Source organism: Entelurus aequoreus, linkage group LG13 (genome assembly GCF_033978785.1).
Source record: "Entelurus aequoreus isolate RoL-2023_Sb linkage group LG13, RoL_Eaeq_v1.1, whole genome shotgun sequence".
Taxonomy (NCBI): domain Eukaryota; kingdom Metazoa; phylum Chordata; class Actinopteri; order Syngnathiformes; family Syngnathidae; genus Entelurus; species Entelurus aequoreus.
In genome coordinates, this window is record NC_084743.1 from 53504410 (window position 1) to 53527552 (window position 23143).

The 23143-nt window shown below is 38.4% G+C and overlaps 1 protein-coding gene and 1 long non-coding RNA gene across 3 annotated transcripts; one reads left to right on the top strand and one right to left on the bottom strand.

The window, feature by feature from the left end:
- Positions 1–45: 45 nt before the first annotated feature.
- On the top strand, positions 46–20207 carry LOC133663506 (uncharacterized). 2 transcript variants are annotated; one of them, XR_009828360.1, is made up of 3 exons: positions 46–172; positions 6325–6417; positions 19074–20206. It is a non-coding gene; the product is annotated as an uncharacterized LOC133663506 (long non-coding RNA). The 2 variants fall into 2 exon arrangements; XR_009828359.1 differs by having other exon boundaries at positions 52–179; positions 19074–20207.
- LOC133663505 (TRPM8 channel-associated factor homolog) lies at positions 9163–23143 on the bottom strand. The gene is made up of 12 exons (XM_062068008.1): positions 23116–23143; positions 22281–22975; positions 19062–19278; positions 18681–18972; positions 18306–18607; positions 18017–18191; positions 17826–17920; positions 16278–16488; positions 14804–15040; positions 11043–11266; positions 10855–10968; positions 9163–10758 (listed from the first exon to the last, which is right to left on the bottom strand). Exons 2-12 carry the CDS (start codon positions 22925–22927, stop codon positions 10516–10518), a joined length of 2757 nt encoding a protein of 918 aa, XP_061923992.1. The 5' UTR covers positions 22928–22975; positions 23116–23143; the 3' UTR covers positions 9163–10515.

Consider the following 23143-nt stretch of genomic DNA (forward strand, 5'->3'; position numbering starts at 1 on the left):
TATGTAACTGACTTATTCCGTGTCACGTGATCTTCAAATGTAACCCCTCCCCTTTCCAACTGAACGTCGCTAATGATTGTCATGGCAACAACCGCCTTTTTTCGGACGTGAAGTCGGCGAGAGGAGACGGCTGCGGAACTCGCCGGCGAGGTCTATTCCTCGACGATAAAACGTACAGTGTAAGCTTATGTTACCATTTATTGTTGTCATATTTAAAAGTACGTTGAATTACTATGGACGTGTATGTATGCTTGGTGGTCCGACCGCGGTAAAGTTAGAAAGAGATTGGCACATTAAGGGGAAAACAACTCAGTAGCTCAAAAACGAAACATCTTTAAAGCACAAGTAGTACTTATTTATCACCATAGTAACGGACCGTCCACAAAGAGCAAACCCTGACAAGAAAATACATAATACAAAACAACTTTTTTTATACGTCGTCAAGTCGCTGTAATAATTTTTGACGTACGATGTATCCTATTGGTTAACAATATAAGACCGTGTTAGGTAGAGATAAAGGAACAAGCGGTAGAAAATTGAATATTCTTTGAATTTTTATTAATGATTTATATGGCTATTCATTTACTAACTTCATAATTGTACATCACAGTATTTCGCAAACTGCACCATACATAGTTGGTCACCAGTTGTTTATACTGCAAGTCCAATTTAAAAATAATAATATTTTGTGGCTTTTTAAGAAATATTTTAAAAGTTTCCATTTTCAATAGCTTTGTTAATAAACAATATATACTCTCAAAAATCACACGACTTATAGGTGGTGTCTAGTTGAACATGATACAAGTCTTATTTTGGGGAAAAGTTATTCTATTGATATTTGAGAAATATTTTAAATATTTAAATTTCAATAGCTTTAAGACCATACAATATATATTCTAAAAAATCACATGACTTATAGATAGTGTCCAGTTCTTTCTATGACAAGTCCTATTATGGGGAAAAGTTATTTTTTTTATTTTTGAGGAATATTTAAAATGTTGAATTTCCAATAGCTTAAAGACTGTATAATATATATTCTCAAAAATCACATAACTTACAGATAGTATCTAGTTGAACATACTACAAGTCTTAATTTGGGGAAAAATATATTGAATTGATTGGCCCTGCGATGAGGTGGCAACTTGTCCAGGGTGTATCCCGCCTTCCGGCCGATTGCAGCTGAGATAGGCTCCAGCGACCCCGAAAGGGACAAGCGGTAGAAAATGGATGGATGAAAATACATAATACTAAACAAAAATGTGTATACGTCGTCAAGTCTGTGTAATAATTTTAGACGTACGATGTATCCTATTGGTTAACAATATAAGACTGTGTTAGGTAGAGATAAAGGAACAAGCGGTAGAAATGATTGGATGGAATATTCTTAGAATTTTTATTAATGATTATATGGCTATTCATTTAATAACTTCATAATTGTACATCACAGTATCTCGCAAACTGCACCATACATAGTTGGTCACTAATTGTTTATACTACAAGTCAAATTTAAAAAATAATATTTTGTGGTTTTTCAAGAAATATTTAAAAGTTTCCATTTTCAATAGCTTTGTGAATAAACAATATATACTCTCAAAAATCACACGACTTATAGGTGGTGTCTAGTTGAACATGATACAAGTCTTATTTTGGGGAAAAGTTATTCTATTGATATTTGAGAAATATTTTAAATATTAAAATTTCAATAGCTTTAAGACCATACAATATATATTCTCAAAAATCACATGACTTATAGATAGTGTCTAGTTCTTTCTATGACAAGTCCTATTATGGGGAAAAGTTATTTTATTGATTTTTGAGGAATATTTAAAATGTTGAATTTCCAATAGCTTAAAGACTGTATAATATATATTCTCAAAAATCACATGACTTACAGATAGTATCTAGTTGAACATACTACAAGTCTTAATTTGGGGAAAAATATATTGAATTGATTGGCCCTGCGATGAGGTGGCAACTTGTCCAGGGTGTATCCCACCTTCCGGCCGATTGCAGGTGAGATAGGCTCCAGCGACCCCGAAAGGGACAAGTGGTAGGAAATGGATGGATGAAAATACATAATACTAAACAACATTTTTTATACGTCGTCAAGTCTGTGTAATAATTTTAGACGTACGATGTATCCTATTGGTTAACAATATAAGACTGTGTTAGGTAGAGATAAAGGAACAAGCGGTAGAAATGATTGGATGGAATATTCTTAGAATTTTTATTAATGATTATATGGCTATTCATTTAATAACTTCATAATTGTACATCACAGTATCTCGCAAACTGCACCATACATAGTTGGTCACTAATTGTTTATACTACAAGTCAAATTTAAAAAATAATATTTTGTGGTTTTTCAAGAAATATTTAAAAGTTTCCATTTTCAATAGCTTTGTGAATAAACAATATATACTCTCAAAAATCACACGACGTATAGGTGGTGTCTAGTTGAACATGATACAAGTCTTATTTTGGGGAAAAGTTATTCTATTGATATTTGAGAAATATTTTAAATATTAAAATTTCAATAGCTTTAAGACCATACAATATATATTCTCAAAAATCACATGACTTATAGATAGTGTCTAGTTCTTTCTATGACAAGTCCTATTATGGGGAAAAGTTATTTTATTGATTTTTGAGGAATATTGTAAATGTTGAATTTCCAATAGCTTAAAGGCCTACGAAATGATTTTTTTTAAATTTAAACGGGAATAGCAGATCCATTCTATGTGTCATACTTGATCATTTCGCGATATTGCCATATTTTTGCTGAAAGGATTTAGTAGAGAAAATCGACGATAAAGTTCGCAACTTTTGCTCGCTGATAAAAAAAAGCCTTGCCTGTACCGGAAGTAGCGTGACGTCACAGGAGCTAGGATTCCTCACAATTCCCCGTTGTTTACAATGGAGCGAGAGAGATTCGGACCGAGAAAGTGATGATTACCCCATTAATTTGAGCGAGGATGAAAGATTCGTAGATGAGGAACGTTACAGTGAATGACTTGAGAGGCAGCGATGGACGTATCTTTTTTCGCTCTGACCGTAACTTAGGTACAAGCTGGCTCATTGGATTCCACACTCTCCTTTTTCTATTGTAGATCACAGATTTGTATTTTAAACCACCTCGGATACTATATCCTCTTGAAAATGAGAGTCGAGAACGCGAAATGGACATTCAGAGCCTTTTATCTCCACGACAATACATCGGCGAAATGCTTTAGCTATGAGCTAACGTGATAGCATCTTGCTTTAACACTAGAAGTCCCAGCATTTTTCTGTCTACCTAGAAGACCCAGAGAGGGGTCATTTGGCCCGACGCTTTTCCCGAATACACTAATCACTCATTTTGTTATGGTAATGAGGCTGTTAGGGGCAGTTTGTCTAGGTAGACAGAAAAATTATACATGTGGGAAATGCCGAAAGGAGCAATGGCAGTGCCAGGATTGTGAGTGACTGCTCAAATGTATGTCAGTCACGTTTACATGGACATGGTTTTTCATTCTTTGTAAATATGCTTTTTTCTTTGTAAATTTTTTTTTTTAAACTATTTTTGGCACACAAAAATAACAATTGCTTCTGCAACAACCCTCCACACCAAAACTGGGAAAACAGTTGCTTTTTCATTCTTTGTAAATATGTTTTGTTTTGTATTTTTTTTAACAATAAATGTCAGTGTTGATCCCTTCATTCTGTTGATCCTTGCAAAAACACACACAACCTACCTCAGAACTAAAGCTTGAGCTGTAAGGTCCCCTCCCCCACACAGGCTCAAGTGGCCCCCTGCCGTGTGCCACTAACAGCCACATTTTCATAACAAAAGGAGTGTCCACAGGGGGGACTAGGGGTCAAATGACCCTCTTGTGTGTTTTCTAGGTAAAAATGTCAATTGACCCTTCTCTGGGACTTCGCGTGTTAACTGCATATAGAAACAAAAGAAATAAACCCCTGACTGGAAGTATAGATAGAAAATCAACAATACTATTAAACCGTGGACATGTAAATACATGGTTAATGCTTTCCAGGCTGGCGAAGGTTAACAATGCTGTGCTAACGACGCCATTGAAGCTAACTTAGCAACCGGACTGCACAGAGCTATGCTAAAAACATTAGCTCTCCACCTACGCCAGCCAGCCCTCATTTGCTCATCAACACCCGTGCTCACCTGCGTTCCAGCGATCGGCAGAAGGACGAAGGACTTCACCCGATGCGTTTGGCGGCCCGGAGACGTAGGAAGTCAAGGTAAAGTTGGCGGCTAGCGCGGCAACAAAGTCCTCCTGGTTGTGTTGCTGTAGTCCGCTGCTAATACACTGATCCCACCTACAACTGTCTTCTTTGCAGCCTTCATTGTTCATTAAAAAAATTGCAAAAGATGTCCAGAATACTGTGGAATTATGAAATGAAAACAGAGCTTTTTGTATAGGATTCTACGGGGTACCATAACTTCCGTTACTCAGACTTCGTCACGCGCATACGTCATCATACCGCGATGTTTCAGCCGGATATTTCCCGGGAATTTTAAAATGTCACTTTATAAGTTAACCCGGCCGTATTGGCATGTGTTGCAATGTTAAGATTTCATCATTGATATATAAACTATCAGACTGCGTGGTCGGTAGTAGTGGCTTTCAGTAGGCCTTTAAAGACTGTATAATATATATTCTCAAAAATCACATGACTTACATATAGTATCTAGTTGAACATACTACAAGTCTTAATTTGGGGAAAAATATATTGAATTGATTGGCCCTGCGATGAGGTGGCAACTTGTCCAGGGTGTATCCCACCTTCCGGCCGATTGCAGCTGAGATAGGCTCCAGCGACCCCGAAAGGGACAAGCGGTAGGAAATGGATGGATGAAAATACATAATACTAAACAACATTTTTTATACGTCGTCAAGTCTGTGTAATAATTTTAGACGTACGATGTATCCTATTGGTTAACAATATAAGACTGTGTTAGGTAGAGATAAAGGAACAAGCGGTAGAAATGATTGGATGGAATATTCTTAGAATTTTTATTAATGATTATATGGCTATTCATTTAATAACTTCATAATTGTATATCACAGTATCTCGCAAACTGCACCATACATAGTTGGTCACTAATTGTTTATACTACAAGTCAAATTTAAAAAATAATATTTTGTGGTTTTTCAAGAAATATTCAAAAGTTTCCATTTTCAATAGCTTTGTGAATAAACAATATATACTCTCAAATATCGCATGACTTATAGGTGGTGCCTAGTTGAACATGATACAAGTCTTATTTTGGGGAAAAGTTATTCTATTGATTTTTGAGAAATTTTAATAGCTTTAAGACCATACAATATATATTCTCAAAAACCACATGACTTATAGATAGTGTCTAGTTCTTTCTATGACAAGTCCTATTATGGGGAAAAGTTATTTTATTGATTTTTGAGGAATATTTAAAATTTTTAATTTCCAATAGCTTAAAGACTGTACAATATACAGTATATTCTCAAAAATCACATGATTTACAGATATTGTCTAGTTGAACATAATCCATCCATCCATCCATTTTCTACCGCTGGTCCCTTTTGGGGTCGCTGGAGCCTATCTCAGCTGCACATGGGCGGAAGGCGGGGTCCACCCTGGACAAGTCGCCATCTCATCGCAGGGCCAACACAGATAGACAAACAACATTCACACTCACATCCACACACTAGGGCCAATTTAGTGTTGCCAATCAACCTATCCCCAGGTGCATGTCTTTGGAGGTGGGAGGAAGCCGGAGTACCCGGAGGGAACCCACGCAGTCACGGGGAGAACATGCAAACTCCACACAGAAAGATCCCGAGCCCGGGATTGAACTCAGGACTACTCAGGACCTTCGTATTGTGAGGCACATGCACTAACCCCTGTACCACCGTGCTGCCCTCGTTATGAGGTTAAAAAAAATAGATTCCAAAAAACATTTCCTTAAAGCTAACGGCTATAATAGCTTATTATCATCATCATCTGCATGCCATAATATACTTTACTTGTACAAATTATGATATAATACAAGTCTTAATTTGGGGAAAATTATATTTAATTGATTGGCCCTGTGATGAGGTGGCAACTTGTCCATGTTGTACCCTGCCTTCCGCCCGAATGCAGCTGAGATAGGCCCCAGTACCCCCCGTGACCCCGAAAGGGAAAAGCGGTAAAAATGGATGGATGATTGAATATTTAATCCTGTTAGCAGTGTGATGCTAGCAGCTTGCTAGCCGTCTGTTTCGATGGACACAAACCACCAGGTTCAATGAGTCTGTTTATGACGTTAACAACATACGATCTTTTTTTAAGGTTTGTTTGGACAAAAACATGGATGGAGACATCGTCCTCAATGGAGCAGCAGGTGCAGTTTTAAGCCAGCATCACTGACGGTGCTGTATCGAGGTGTGTCCATCGATCCTAATATTGACCATACCGATACCAAGTGCCGTCTTGATACTAGCTTAGCCCCCCTACTAATGAATGTGTTTTTTGTTCACAAGCAAAAATTATTCTTAGGGAGTAAGTCCCTGGACACAGGGGTAATAGTAATTTTAAGGTTTTGTTTACTTGCATTGCACTAATAACCATTTTTCTCAAACAATTATTTGTAATACAGTATAAGGCAGGGGTAGGGAACCTATGGCTCTCGAGCCAGATGGGGCTCTTTTGATGACTGCATCTGGCTCTCAGATAAATCTTAGCTGACATTGCTTAACACGATAAGTAATGAGTAATTCCGCTGGTAATCACAGTGTTAAAAATAACGTTCAAAATATAAAACATTCTCATGCATTTTCTACCGCACCTGTTCAGGAAGTCGCATTAATGGTAAGAAGTATTTTATTTATTATTGGTTAACTTCAGAAAAACAATGTTATTAAAAAGAATAAGAGACTTGTTATACTCTAAAAATGTTGGTCTTACTTAAAAATGCACGCATTTAGTTGTATTCAGTGTTAAAAAATATTATATGGCTCTCACGGAAATACATGTGAAAATATTTTGCTTTCATGGCTCTCTTAGCCAAAAAGGTTCCCGATCCCTGGTATAAGTTAATAATTACTTTGTTTTGTTGATCTTTTCAGTTGTCTTATGATGTAAATATTTATTACAAATAAGGATTGTTTTGTTCTGCGATACTGGCTCTGCATTTTCATGGAGTCACAACGATACAAAACATTGCTGCATTGCCCAATCCGGTTACACATTTATACTGGACATTACCGTAAAACCCTTCAAGACTTCCAGAAAATAGAATCAAATCCTATTTCATATCACATATGAGGGAAACTTTAACACTGATTTAAATGATGATGAATTGATAATTAATTTTCATTTAATTTCATTTTTACAAGTTTCTTTTAAGCCTATACAGACTCAAAAATGTTGAATATCAAACAAAAGTCCATTCATTTCAGCAATTCAACTTTAAATGTGAATCTAATATTTCATATAAACTCATTACATGTTTAGTGAGATCTGTCAAGCCTTTATTTGTTATAAACCCAACATTTTCTGAGATTCGAGGTTTTCATAAACTGTAAGCTATAATCATCAAAAGAAGGTTTGAAATATCATGAGTTACATGTTATGAGCCTATGTCATGTATTAGTTTCACCTTGGAAATTTAATTGCCGGATCAAACTAACCATTGCACGATACTATTGTCATTTTTTTAGTTTCACCTGTACAGGACTCTTTGTCTGCATATGGCGCATATGCGTTAACACACCTGCTCAGTGGCCTTGTGGTTAAAGTGTCCGCCTTGAGATCGGTAGGTCTTGAGTTCAAACCCCCGACCGAGTATTACCAAAGACTATAAAAATGGGACCCGTTACCTCCCTGTTTGGCACTCAGCATTAAGGGTTGGAATTGGGGGTTAAGTCACTAAAATGATTCCCGAGCGCATCCACCGCTGCTGCTCACTGCTCCCTAACCTCACAGGGAGTAGAACAAGGGGATGGGTCAAATGCAGAGGGTAATTTCACCACATCTAGTGTGTGTGTGACTATCAGTGGTACTTAAAATTTAATATGGAGTTTTAAATTTAAAACCCTTTTGCCCTCAGGTTTTTACACTTCTGTCAGAATAAGAAAAATGCTTTGTTGGCTAGAGTATTTTTTTCTACATGTACTGTATATAATGAACTAAATTGGAAGACATAATTCACTGAGACTTTGTTTTCCATAAATATTTTACTGTACTTTCAGGGGGTAAACTTATAAAGAAAGGGATGAAATATTTTTAACCATTAAGCTATACAGTGGCTCTTGAATCTAAACAGGGGTGGGGGGATTGATACAAATATCAACAGTATTGATAACAAGTATAGTATCAGTATATGGTCAATTGCTTGGATTGAATATGACGTCATGTCCAGCTCATTGAATTTGCGTGGTGGTCAAGCCAGCGTCTGTTCTTAAAGGGTACTAGGTGCCATTTAGCTTTTCTCAAAGAAAAATGCCTATGCTTGTGTTGTTTTCAGCTGTACGAACCGTTTAAATCGCAAAAAGGATAAATATTTATTCAGAGTTCCTCGAGAGGTTATCAAGAATGGCAGGAGAGTGCAAGATTTTAAAGTATAGGGATTTATTTAATTGCATAGTGGATTGATTTTTTTGCTCGTATCTGCTTTTTGCAGGAATATGCAGGCCTCTTGTGTACTCAGACAGTGCCCGCGCTGCTTGCCATTTTGGCTTGGTTGACCACCACTGGTTTTCACTTCCGGGAAGAAGTCACTTGTCGGAATACAAGCAACACTACAGTGATTAGATTGATATTTGTGTATGAATATGTACACAAAATCGTTATCTGTCATTTTATTATTGTTTACCAAAATTCAAGAAATAACACCCTTTTAACAATAGTAGTTTTTGCTTTTGTTTGGTTATTTTGCACTATTTACTTTATTTTGAACTTAATAAAAGGGAATAGACTTAGACAAACTTTATTGATCCTCAAGGGAAGTTGTTTGATACCCAGTAACTCAATTGTAAAATGATAAAAATCTCAAGAACTACTGTGATCTGGTGCTACTCTTTCAAGCGCAAATCAAAAACATGTGGTTGCAGTTCAGCCTAAATCCACAAAGAAAACAAAAGGGAAATATTAATGAACACAAAGGACATAAAAGGTATTTTGGTATGCTGCCACCTCAGCAGTGCCATTTCTAAAGCCACAAAAGTCAAACAAAAAATAGTAAAAAAAAAAAAATTCTACATATTTTGCACTAACTGTATGACTGCACCATGCATAGACAAACGACAAAACAAAAACACCAAAACCCACATACACAGCGGCTGCCTCCGCGATGCTCCACACCATCCTCCGCTGGGCTGGCAGTCTCTACATGCGGACTCTGGCGAGGAGAGTGGTCTCTATTGCAAACAACCGAGTCAAAGCCAAAAGGCTCCCCCGAAACAGATCCAAGAATCCACAAAAAAAGAAATTATTTAAATATTAATTGATATTGTTACAGTGCCATCCTGTGTTTTTGTCAGATTATAGTTGAGACCAAATATGTAATCATTCAATGACCCTGCAATTTTCTGGAAAAACATTTCAGGATCATTGAATGATTACGTATTTGGTTCAAAACATGTTAACATTGACATGGCCGATTCTACCCCTGTAACTACGGTAATTAGAATGACAGTTTTTGCAGAAAATAATTTATATTGTTCCCTTATTATATGAATAGTGAGTAATTGACATACATTAAAATAATAATGAATCAAAATAATACTTCTTACACAAAATATTCAAATTTTTAACTCCTATAGCCTTGGAAATGAATGCAATGTTTTCTTGTGTATTCTAATTAAGATGAGACATTGATTGTCATTATCTTGTGCTATAATTAATGTCAAATAGGATACTTTGAAAGGGTTTCCTTTTTGGACGACAACAATAAAGTACCAGTATGTGATAATCGTTATATGTGAGGTCGGACGTTTCACATTATTCACATTCAAAAGCGGTTAGGGAATTTGGACAGTAAGAACTGAGGTTTGTTGATCAAATCCAATTTGGCCATTGAATGAACAAGACTACGGTAAATGTTTTGGTGACTTATCACTGATTTACATTTTGAATCATGCATTCAAGAATTCATACTGTATATTAAGCCTGTAGTTGACACATATTTCAAGTTCATACTATTAATAATGAATACTAAATTAACTGAAATAGCAGAGGTGTGATTTATTTTGTGTGTAAATATTTATTGTTTCCTTTTTAATGGCTGTTATTAGCGCCACATGGTTGTAGCTCATTAAAATCATTGCTGTCATTGTTATTATTTATGTCATTAATATATACTGTAAGAGTCATTGTTTTACCCATATAAAAGGAAAACTTACGTCTATGAGAACCTATTTAGGAGGGACACCTTTCAAAGAGTAGTTTAAAATATGTTAACCATGTCACAATGATAAAACAAATGGAGTCGAAGCAGCGATTCTAACGATTCCCGCACTCAAATCAACACCAGTCAAACGTTTAGCCATGCTTGACCATGGGGTGGTCAGTCCAGGCAGGAAGTTTGGATAGTTTCTCCTCAGTAGCTCTCTCTATAGGCCAGCTCCAGGCCTTAAAGAACCCAGAGAGGTTCATTTTCACCGTCTGCGAGAAGGTCTCGGCATAGAGGTTCATCTTTCCATTGTTGTCCTTTGGAATGTTGCTTATGGTGTGGTAAGCAGCAAACACGCTCTTGAAAGCATCCCAACCAAATCTTTCCTGGAGCTACATGAAAGGGAACACAAGTAAATGATTCTGTGTGAGGTCACATGTGAGTGTTTTTTTAATTAAAGTTTACCATAAAGGGTTACAGTATCTCACCTGTAAGTATGTTTCCAGAGCCACCCACATCGCCCACTTGCCTAGTGGCTTGCCCTCTTTTACAAAGTCCTCCAATCGACTCTTTCTTTTGTCTGGAGTGATTGCGCTGTGAGCCTGTAGAGAAGGAGGCAGTGATGTAAAAGCATGAACGGTCAAGGGTCATTGTTTAGAACACATAAGGACTTTACCTTTGCCCTGTTGATCCCTAACACCTCTTCATGCACATACACTGACCAAAGGTTGCATGTGCACTCTGTGGTGTGTGGTCGGAACTCCCAGCATGCTCTCTGCTGATTGTGTCCAAGCTCGTGAATTGACCCCCACATACCTTTGCTCTTGGCATGCTCAATATTGACCAGATTAGCTGCTGAGGCCTTGTGCATCATAACTGGGTATCCTGAATGCATCGACCCTGAGGATTGGAAAATGATCAGCTACAACAACGCTCCCCATGTGGGCCACAACCAACATGTCAAGTGGCAATAGTGTGAGTCAATAAAGACATAAAAAGGTAACGCTCTTCCTGTGTTACGGCCCTAAGTAGTGGGGCTAAAAAAGTACTACAATGTATTGGGTGGATCACTCTTCCATGCACAGCTGTGGGCGTCTCTGTGGAGCTGACCTGGGTGAGCCCGGAAGAAAATCCCTTATGACACAGGTGTCAGCCTCAGGGCCCGGTGGCCAGATCTGGCCAGCCACATAAAATGATGTGGCTGGCCGAAAGCCTGGAAATAATATGCGCAAATAGTGTTTTCTTGATAAAAGTATTCATTCTTTCCATTTTGACAGAAAAAAAATACATGTACTTCATGCAACTGCATATCTTTTAAACTTTAATATTATCCAATAATGCAACAAATATTATATTATCATACATTCCAAACATTAAATATCTGCTTAACTTACGATTTTAAAGCAAGTTATCCATCAAATCGTACACTGCAAAACTAATTTTACGGTAGAAAAATTGGCAGTTCATTCACCAGAATTTTACTGTAAAAGAAAATGCAGTAATTCACTGTAAAATCAACAACTGTAGATTTTACGGTACAATTCTAGCAACTGAGCTGTCAGTCTTTTACTGTAAAATCTACATATATATTTTTTACAGTGCAGTACGTAAAATAAATGAATGGATGGAAGGATGAATCCCTATCAGTGTTTTGAAAATTACTTTTGGAAAAAAAAAAAAAGTAATTATGGGCCTGCTGCAATGCAAATCGTTAATTGGCAAATGCAAGCAGTTTTATAATAATATTGCTTGGACTTCTTTATTACTATGGGCCTGCTGCAATGCAAATCGCCCATACACATGCTGCACAGCAGCAGTGAATGAGAAAGCAGCACGTATTGATATTACTTGAACCTATCTTTTATTCCTCTTCTATCTTATTCTGCCGCGCTTAATACAAGACAAACTGGCCAACGAACCCCTACATACATTGCCAGTGTTCTGTACTACATTGTAGTGTGCTGGGGGGGGCAGTACATCTAAGAAGGACAGCTCCAGACTGGAGAAACTGATCAGGCGGGCCGGTTCTACGATCGGAATAAAACTGGACTCACTGGTGACGGTGGCAGAGAAGAGGACTGTGGAAAAACTAGTGAGCATCCTGGATGATGCCAGTCACCCTCTGCATACCGTTATCAGTAGCCAGAGGAGCCTGTTCAGTGCTAGACTGCTTCATCCCAAGTGCAGGACTAATAGACTAAAAAACTCCTTTGTCCCACACGCCATTAGACTGTACAACTCCTCTTTGGGGGAGAGGGCGGGTACTAGGATGACAGGGGATGCAAAACAATAACAGTGCAATACTTTTTCATAACATGGTCACTACTGCCTAGTTTCTCTTGTTATATTCTTATTTTACTGTTATATTTTTATTCTCATTGTTGCTTTTTATTTTTATTCTATTGTAATATTTTTCTATTTTGTTTCCATTTATACCCCCATTATATACTTTTTACTTTTTAAATTCGATCTCAATTTTGTACACTGCTGCTGGAATTTTAATTTTCCTGAGGGAACTCTCCTGAAGGAATCAATAAAGTACTATCTATCTATCTATCTATCTATCTATCTATCTATCTATCTATCTATCTATCTATCTATCTATCTATCTATCTATCTATCTATCTATCTATCTATCTATCTATCTATATCTTATACCGTCAGAAAGGTCTTGATTGTGCAATATTTTTTTTAGCTAGTTTTACAAACGTTTACCCCAGACTCATATAACTTGGTATGTGACACTTGTTAACTGTTAACATCCTAACATTAGCATGCTAGAAAGCTAACATTAGCATGCTAACCTTTTCAGCTATTTAAACACTTTTTCTCTAATTCCGCAGCCAGACACCTTAGTCATATAACTTGGTATGTGACAAATGGCGACCACCGACCGGAGATTCACGGCACAGATAACAGGCCCATCAACATTTTCCATGGGAATTTTCTAGTTAATTATAGTTACTCATTTCTTTACCAAAAAAGTAGTTGAATTACCAACGTTTTTCTCTTAAATAAAGTAATAAATTATTAGGGAAAGTAATTAATACGTTACTTTAAAAAAAAATGCTTGTGTCTATACTTTTAGAAGGTGAGGCCTGTTGCCTACTGGCTTGTGGCGTCATCTAGGGTTTCAACGAAGCTGTGTTTGTTAGCTTTAGCCGTTAGCAGCGGTAGTGTGTTGGCTCTGACGCCAGCTCTTTATAATCTTTTCAGCGGATTGTGTTACCTTTGGTTAATAGATTGAATGTGATTCGATGGGTGCCATATCTTCTTGTACAAACGGTGTATTGTATGAATGGCAAGTTTGTTACTTCAATCATTGATTTGTTGTTCATTATTCCCATCGTGTACGTGCGCGTATGTTGTCTGCTGTGTCACAGTGTGATGTTGCCTCTTCCTATTTGATATCAAGTTTATTTTAGTGCGGTGCTGATTGTTGCTTTCATAATAGAAAAAATATATTTCCTGCATTGAATTTGCTGCACCTCTGATGCTGTCTTGTTGTTGACGTAAATAAAACCACATCAAAATAGGCGTTCCACGTTCCATCAAGCTATCACTAACAGCGTTGTAATGGCCCTACAAGTAATTAATTCGATTACTCGTTACTAGTCATTGAATAACGCCATTATTACGAATACTGATCCTTATACATTTATATTCATATATATTAATTGTTACAAACGGCCTTCTGAGGGCAGCCATAACTGCAGTGTGTTTAGAGTGTCCGCCCTGAGATCGGTAGGTCGTGAGTTCAAACCCCGGCCGAGTCATACCAAAGACTATAAAAATGGGACCTATTACCTCCCTGCTTGGCACTCAGCATCAAGGGTTGAAATTGAGGTTTAAATCACCTAAATGATTCCCGGGTGCGGCCACCACTGCTGCTCACTGCTCCCCTCACCTCCCAGGGGGTGAACTAGGGGATGGGTCAAATGCAGAGGACAAAGTTCACCACACCTAGTGTGTGTGTGACAATCATTGGTACTTTAACTTTAACTTTTTAACTTAATGTAGCCATCTATGAAAACAAGTTTGACACCCTTGTCCTATGACTATTTGTTGGCTTTCAAATGGACGAGACTCCCACATTATCTATTCATTTGAAAATTCAATAATTATACCCACTCAACATCCATTGTGGCTTATCACCCTGGTCCCTACATCTCAAGGTTTCTACTTTTTTTCGTTTTTACTTTCCCGATTGTGGATTTTTATCACGGGATGCCGTGAGAATGTAAAGCCCTGTAAGACTCTTGTGCATAGATACATTTTGATTGATTGATTGATTGATTGATTTATTGAATGATTGATTGATTGATTAGATATAACGATTGATTTAACATACCACACAATTGACTGCAATAGGGGAATGGAAATGTAGTTGCAGTCTGGTGTATGAGATACGTTCTTAAAAATTTTCAGATGACATACCATGAGAAATCTGCACATCTGCGACAAAGCGTTCTTTACGGGCATATGTGTGTGGTTTTGCAGCCAGGTCAGCAATGCTTCTCATGATGGTGTCCCAGAACGCCGCCAACAAATCTGGCTGATCTAGCGTCCGTACGACATCTGACGGTACAGTGAGGATAATGTTCTCAAACTCCAACTCGGCCCAGGGGGCAGGAGCTGTGCGCCGCAGAGACCAATCAGCTGGTGTTGTGGCACCTGAAATGAACACAGAGTGAGAATATATATCAGGCACCTCTCATAAGCGTCCATTTTTAAACTGCTTTCTGGTATTAACAAGGCTGTCAAAACATTGGATTAAAACAGTTTTGACTGTAGGCAAGACACACATACAGTACGTGGATACTCACTTGTTTAGACAATAATAGTTGTGTGTGTGTAAATATTTACTGCTATCCAAGCTTACACTTACTACTAGAGATGTCCGATAATATCGGTCTGCCGATATTATCGGCCGATAAATGCGTTAAAATGTAATATCGGAAATTATCGGTATCGGTTTTTTTATTATCAGTATCGTTTTGTTTTGTTTTGTTTTTTTTGTTTTGTTTTTTTTTAATTAAATCCACATAAAAAACACAAGATACACTTACAATTAGTGCACCAACCCAAAAAACCTCCCTCCCCCATTTACACTCATTCACACTCATTCACACAAAAGGGTTGTTTCTTTCTGTTATTAATATTCTGGTTCCTACATTATATATCAATATATATCAATACAGTCTGCAAGGGATACAGTCCGTAAGCACACATGATTGTGCGTGCTGCTGGTCCACTAATAATACTAACCTTTAACAGTTAATTTTACAAATTTTCATTAATTACTAGTTTCTATGTAACTGTTTTTATATTGTTTTACTTTCTTTTTTATTCAAGAAAATGTTTTTAATTTAATAATCTTATTTTATTTTATTAATTTTTTTAAAAAGTACCTTATCTTCACCATACCTGGTTGTCCAAATTAGGCATAATAATGTGTTAATTCCACGACTGTATATATCGGTTGATATCGGTATCGGTTGATATCGGTATCGGTAATTAAAGAGTTGGACAATATCGGCATATCGGATATCGGCAAAAAGCCATTATCGGACATCCCTACTTACTACACTTAAGCAGGTACTTCAGAGTGTAAGTGTCTTCAGATAATAATAAACTGAAAATTATAAACTTCAATGAACTGTCCCATCCCTTCAGAAATATACTGTCGTGAAAATGGTTTCTGAGGCGTGAGGCATGTACTCACTCGTAATATACTTTATATAGTGCAAATAGCTCCTTACATCTTTAGCAGGATTGAAGTGATTTAAAATAAGTAATACATCTTAATGTTCCTGTGCATAAAACATATTTCCTTCCTATTTTTACAAAAATGAACAAATATAGGATTAGACAGCTCATACATGTACAGTTTCAATCAAATTCTACTCACCCGATTTATAATAAGGCGCTGGCACAGCTATCTGCACTTTGACCTCTAGGCCTTTCATTTGGGTTTTTGGTGGGGCCACCAAGTAGACCAGACCCCCCCATAAGTTCCACACCAGCAACATCTCTGTGTTAACAAGAAATCGCTCATGAACTTTAGGTGCCCTCTTCAAGCTTTCATGCTGAAGATGGTCTGTCTGACAACCAATTTGGACCTGTAGTGGAAGTACAATAATGCAATGTGTATATGTGATTATTTTACAGACAAGCATAAACATTGCATCACCATCAACAGTGCTTAAAGTAACACTTTATCTCTCTAAAAAAGTTAGCGACTCAGAAGTGGAACTGAGTTGCATCATTATCAAAGTAACTAACTACCAGGAAAATTAACTATTGCATTACTTTTTTAAGTTGAAATTTATAAAATTTCCTGCCTGTTGTTCCCCCCAAATAATACAAGAAATCCAGCAATATTTTAATGAAACTGAACAATATATATTTTTTTTTCTCTCTAATTTTTCCATTAGGTGTCGCCACAGTTTAGTTTTTACTCAGATAGCACTTCCTGATGAAACCCTCTCATATATCCAGGCTTTAGATATCAGACCTAATAATTTCAAGTTCCTTGTCATGACCATGCTCATGAGATGGACATTTATTGATCTAAAAATTTAGAGCTCTTACAATAAGATACTAGAAAAATACTCGGGAAGAGCGCAGACCTGCACCAGGCCCTATTCCTAATATTAAAGAACCCTTTTAAAGAAATCCTGAATCCAGATGATGCTCTGGCTCACCCACAAAATCTAATTCCCTGTTCCTTATCCGATTTCTGAAATTTCCTGAAAGTTGTATCACATTTGCCCATAACTTTTTTAACTATGTTGCTAATTATCTAACTAACTGACAAAACCCAGGGAATACATAACCTCCTAGTTATTATGCAGTGCATTTTGTACGGTATATGGGGGACAGTGTGGCGCAGTTGGGAGAGTGGTCGTGCCAGCAACCTGAGGGTTCCTGGTTCAATCCCCAGCTTCTACCAACCTTGTCACGTCCGTTGTGTCCTTGAGCAAGACACTTCACCCTTGCTCCTGATGGGTCGTGGTAAGGGCCTTGCATGGCAGCTCCCGCCGTCAGTGTGTGAATGTGTGTGAATTTACGTAATTAGTAAGTGACTTTTTAAAAAAAAACAAGCCCAAATCGCTTGTAATAGGCATAGGCCTGATTGGCAACACTGCCCACAATGGCTGCGCCGCCACGTTGACGTAGATCCGGATAAAACATGGTAACGATGATTCAGATTGCCCTCTAATCACTTGTTCCTTTTCCCATAAAGGACATTTCCTGAAAGTTTTATCAAAATCAGCCAGTAACTTTTTTAGTTATTTCGCTAACTAACTAGCTAACAAACAGACAAACTCTGGGGGTTGCATAACTTCCTGGCCAGTTCTTATGAAGGGGACTGGCTAACCTGAGAATCAGGTCTAAAATGAAAGGTACCATTTTAATTTTTTCCCCCGTGTTCATTTGGATTTGTGTGTCATACCTTCCATCCCTTGTTGACAATCTGTGCAGGTAACGCCATGTAGGTCTTCATGCCGGGAGAGAGGTAGAGACCTGTACTGATCCACTCATCCCTTTCTGACACACAAAGCATGATTTTCATTTTATTAAGTCAATGTAATATTGGACAGTACAGAGGTTGAACGTTGAAATAGCACAGTAACAAGGTCTAACCTGCTGTGTTGACGTTCAATGGAATCGTGTAGTCGTAGACAACAGGTAACTGGGGATTCTGCTTGATTAGGTAAGGCATCAGACTGTCAGGATTGGGGCTAAACTTGTATACCTCTGCTCCCACACTGAGAAGGAGGTGGTCTTTGGGAGACTTCACTGGGCAGCTGTCACATACCTTAAACGTACAAACGTATATAAAGATCTATTAATGGGGATGATGGTTAAGTGCGATTTAATGCATGCAACTGCTGTCTTTGCTCTCATGAGTTTATCCAAGAACCTAACTTACCTGAGGCATGCCAGATCTTTTCAGGACATTTGTGAGGGTGGACAGGACCTGATTATATGGGCAGCAGTGGTGGGCATTCATCTTTAAGAAGGTCGCACAGTCATTTCCAAGCCTTTTAAGGCACTGCTCCTCATGCTGGGTAAGGTTCTCTCCCTGAGTTACATGAGCAGCAAAGCGCTGCAGAAGGTGGCGGAAGTGGTAGGTGTCTTTGACGGTCTTGCTGGGCACAGGGGCCTTGAAGACACCTCCCTTAATGGTTGCACTCAACAAGCTCAGGCCCATTGTATTGAGGATTTTGTTTCCTGGAATTATAGGAAGTGTCAATTATAAAATGATCAAGTCATACTATGAAGCTGATATGGTAGAGTGTAACACCTGGGAACTCTGTAAATTGGTTTTGGTCTTTGTGTTTTTGGGCCCAGTACCAGGCATGGCCACCAATCAACAGGCCTCCCCCCTCTGCTACAAAGTCGTGGATCTCCTCTGCATATTTGTCATTGTTTACTGAGCCCACAAACACACTCAGGTCTTTCCGGAAGTCTGTCTTCTCACACTTAAAGCCAGATTTCTTGAAATGTTTAAAGACGTCTTGTTTCTCGATACCAACAGTGCCATGTCGGTCATTGGTCAACCAGTGAATTGCGTTGTTCCAAAATGGAGCCAACACCTGTGAAAAATTTGGCAGTTTAGCACACAATAACAAGTGAAGTAACACAAAGTAGTTTGCTTAGCATACCGTCTCTAATGTAAAATTACCTCTCTTTGCAGAAACCCTTGGTGGCTCACGACAATGACGCGCCCCAGTCCATAATAGGAGGCGGCCAAAAATGTCCGTCCATCGTCTGCCATTGCCACAGGGAAGGCAAGCTGGCCATGAACAAGAATCTCAGAAGCAAGCGCATTACCAGAGATGTCAAACTGGGATATCCCCTTTAGCAAGAACTCCAGGTCTTCCTCAAAATCCTTACCAACACTGTATTTAAAAAGAATAGAAGAGAAAGCTTCACTGTCATTGTTGCAGTTGAATGAAAAGTGGTTTTGCGGTAGATTAAAAGAAAGAAACTACTAACACTGCAAAACTATATAAAACTACAAAAACACTCGGAGAGCACAGACCACCACCAGGCTCTACTTCCAATAGTAAAATTCCTGAAACTAGACAGTGATCCGAATTACCCCCAAAATGTAATCACTTGTACCTTCTCCCTTTTCTGACTTTTCCTGAAAGTTAAATAAAAAAGTTGTCAATGACTGATAGAGCTTTCTATAGCAGAATGAAAGGAACAGAGTGACGCCTCTTTTCAGTCATCTACTGTTTTTGTCTCTTTGGGTGGAGGTGGGACCATAACAATACATATAGACAAAGAAGTTGAAGCTCATATTGTAAAGTAATGTGGTGTCTGTTGATATTACCACATATCAAGGTTCGTATATGGTGAATGTTTACATTCCTCTTGGAGAAAGTGGACAATCTGGTTTTCTTTAAATAGGGGTATATCATTGTGGGCAGGTAATAAAGTATGGCCATCACGTTTACGTACATGTGGATTAGACTAGTTCACACAAGATAAAGGCTCATAAATTCGCCCTTGGTATGCAAAGGGCCAGTCGCATCTGTGGGAAGGGACTGCATGTTTAAGTTAACGCCAACAATTAAGTTATGACCTAAAACTGAAGTGTAAGCACGCCTACACACTTTACACATTGCCTTACATGGTCAGAATGTATGCAACTTGCGTAGCACACACTCAAAGACATAAGATGACCCCATTGGGGAATATAAAACTGCTGGTTTGGCTTCTCCAAGGCAGGGGAGACACATTTTGACTAAACCTCCTCCAAGTACTGCAGTCCTGTACAATGACACTCGTTCGACAATAAAGAAACTTTTGTTCATCGATGCATCACCGGCGTCTCCTTTGAGCCTTTACAACGCCACGTCGCCCTCAAGTCCAGACGAAGATGACAAGATCAGCAATACACATCCGTAACGAGGTATAAATTATTTGTATTAACCCCAAAATATAATAATGACAACTTCCTTATCCCATTTCGGACATTTCTGGATAGATTAAAATCAGCCTGTAAAAAAAAATTTCCTTTGAGGAAGGATGGGAATTGAAAGAGCTATGTAGTGATTTAAGGTTTTTGTACCTTTCTTTTCCAGACCACAGATTTCGACCATAATTCCATATCTGTTTGCTGATGCCACTGGTTTGAACACTGCCTGGTAGTTACTCCTCAAAAAGACGAGTTACGACTGCTGTCGATCTCTAGCAAAGAGAAGTTAACTACTTCTAACCTCCAAGCTTCAAAGCCGTCAAACCCAAACAACATGGGAAGAAAAAAGGCTTCTACTGCAACAAATGCAGAAGAGAATGTGGAAGAGAGTCCAGAATCAGGTAGCCTCCAAGAAGTAATAAGTATGCTACATGATATGGGAGCCAGGCAAAACCAAGTGTTTGCTAGGCTTGATAGACAGTGCGAGGACATGAAATACTTGTCCAAAAAATATTAGGAAGTGAGGAAGGATACTGCAACACTCCGTAACCAAATGGATGGACTGGAAGGAAAAGTGATTGGACTACAAGAGAAAGGGAATGTTTAAAGAGGCAAAATAATGAGAAGTATCACATTTTATCTTACATGTGTCAGACAGCACAAGAATATGTCCGCATGAACAATGTGATTATGATAGGCCTTCAGATATCATGCATGCCTAATGATGAAGCAGAGGAGGCAGACAAAATGCTGGTGTCTAACTTTCTGCAATCTAAGAGGGTGAATGTGAATGTCAACAACATCAAAACATACATTACAATGTCTAGCAGGAATAACACCACACCTGCCACCATCACAAAGTTCACCAACAAAAACAAAGTTTAGTTCAGTGCAATTTATTTCGATCATGCATACAATTACAATGTAATGCATAGCAGATTTAAAAAAAAATTAAAACGCATTAGCAATTAAAACATCTAAAACATACTGTCGAAATTAAAATTGCAAAAAAACATATTAAAAGTGAAAAACTGAAATATTTTAACTCACAATTACTAGGACCTATTCGACGCAGTATAAGCCAGTGGTACCCCTCGTCGTCGGCTTATTCAAATGGAAATGGCGAGCATTTAATCGCCAGAACAGCTGAGCTAGCTTCCGGGGTTGGCCGACATGGTCTCACAAGATGTAGTTTCTCTTTAAATATCCTTCTTGAAAATGGCCTTGCAAATATATATCTGCCACCTAATCACCGTTTTGTTCTCTTTCTCTGCTATCCCGGTCTGGCTACTGCGCAACACTTCCTGCTTCCTGCTAAATTGAAACTTCTGATTGGATACTCTGGAGTGACAATTGCGTATCCAATCACAGTCTCGTTAACAACAGGATACTTAGATAGGCTACTGTCAACAACTTGTAATCTGATTGGCTATCGCAACTGTCTCTCAACTCTATGTGATCTCAAATTCATCCGCTAACGGTCCCGATGAGTATGCAATCACAGGACGCGTAAATGTCACGTTCAAAGTGAGGCCATCTAGAAGGCCTTACTGACAACAACTGGTGATCTGATTGGCTATCACAACTGTCTATCAACTGTATGTCCACGTTCACTTACAGTGCACGGATGCCCGCATTGTTGATTCTGAAGGCCTCTGACAGATTTGGTACAGCATGGCAACATAAGCTAGCTGAATTCTGATTGGATACAAACTAAAACTAAAAACAACAGCACTGGAAGGAGCATAATATGACATAAAGAGAATATGAATACTTTTAGATATTTAGGGAAAGTAAATTAAAAAAATATTTTATCTTTAATTATGATCATGATTTCTGTTTATGTTAGGCCAGCAGAGAAGACCTTGCTGGCCCTGACGTCACACCACTGGCTGTTACCCAACAGACATACCCACACAAACAGACATGATAAAATTGCAAACATACACTACAATAATAATAGAATGTACTTACACGACGCCCATCCAGGAAGATGGAATCTGAGGGTACACAGGCAGACATTCAACCTCCCCCTGATGTTCAGAAAAGTAAATCCCGGCCACACCAGAAAGTTTATTCCCTCCAAACTGAAACAGAGTGTTTTCCTTTGGGTGATTTGCAGCCCAATTCCACGCTTGCCCTCCGATCAACACTCCCCCACCGTTTTTCAAGAAAGCCACCAGGTCCTTTACATCCGTACCAAGGCTGTAGGCATCTGTTACATACACACCGGCATTCGTATTCTTTTGGAATTCCCCCACAACTGTGGTTTGGAAACTGGATCTGCTGAGATAATCAACCACTGCTTTAACGCTTGTGTGGACGTCCACTGACAGGTTCTCTGTTCTGTCTCCTCTCAGCCAGGTCAGTGCATTTTCTACGAGAGCAGCGACTGTCGTCAGGTAGGCCTCATGACCCAAGACCACAATCCTTCCGGAGCCATACTGAGAGGCCGCCATTAGGACTTGGCCTTGGTTGTTCATAACCAAAGGAAAGGCATGGTCTCCTGTCAGAATCAGGTTAGAGGGCACAGGAGGGCCACAAAGGTCCACCTCATTCAAACCTCTCATCAGAGCCAAATAGGCACCCTGCGGGTGATATTGTGCTGGCTGCCTCGACATGGTGAAGAATAATCTTGGAAATTTAGTTCCAGGAAAAAAAATACATTCCTGTGAAAAAACAATAGAGGCGGTTATGTTTCAGTTATAGTGAACATATTACAACAGACATAATAAACTCACAAGATCACAACTAAATTAGCAAGTGAATTTGAAGTCTAAAGAAAAACATTGCTAAGTAATATTTTTACCAGAGTCAGCAGTTGAAGTCAAAGAAAC

What these genes read in the sequence shown, in the direction of transcription:
- LOC133663505 (XM_062068008.1), bottom strand. Translation starts at nt 22,927, where the DNA reads ATGTCGAGGCAGCCAGCACAATATCACCCGCAGGGTGCCTATTTGGCT. An exon ending in CCAATTTACAGAGTTCCCAG is followed by an intron (nt 18,608 to 18,680) that starts GTGTTACACTCT and finishes CTATAATTCCAG; the next exon opens with GAAACAAAATCCTCAATACA. An exon ending in CTCTGGAAACATACTTACAG is followed by an intron (nt 10,759 to 10,854) that starts GTGAGATACTGT and finishes CCTTTCATGTAG; the next exon opens with CTCCAGGAAAGATTTGGTTG.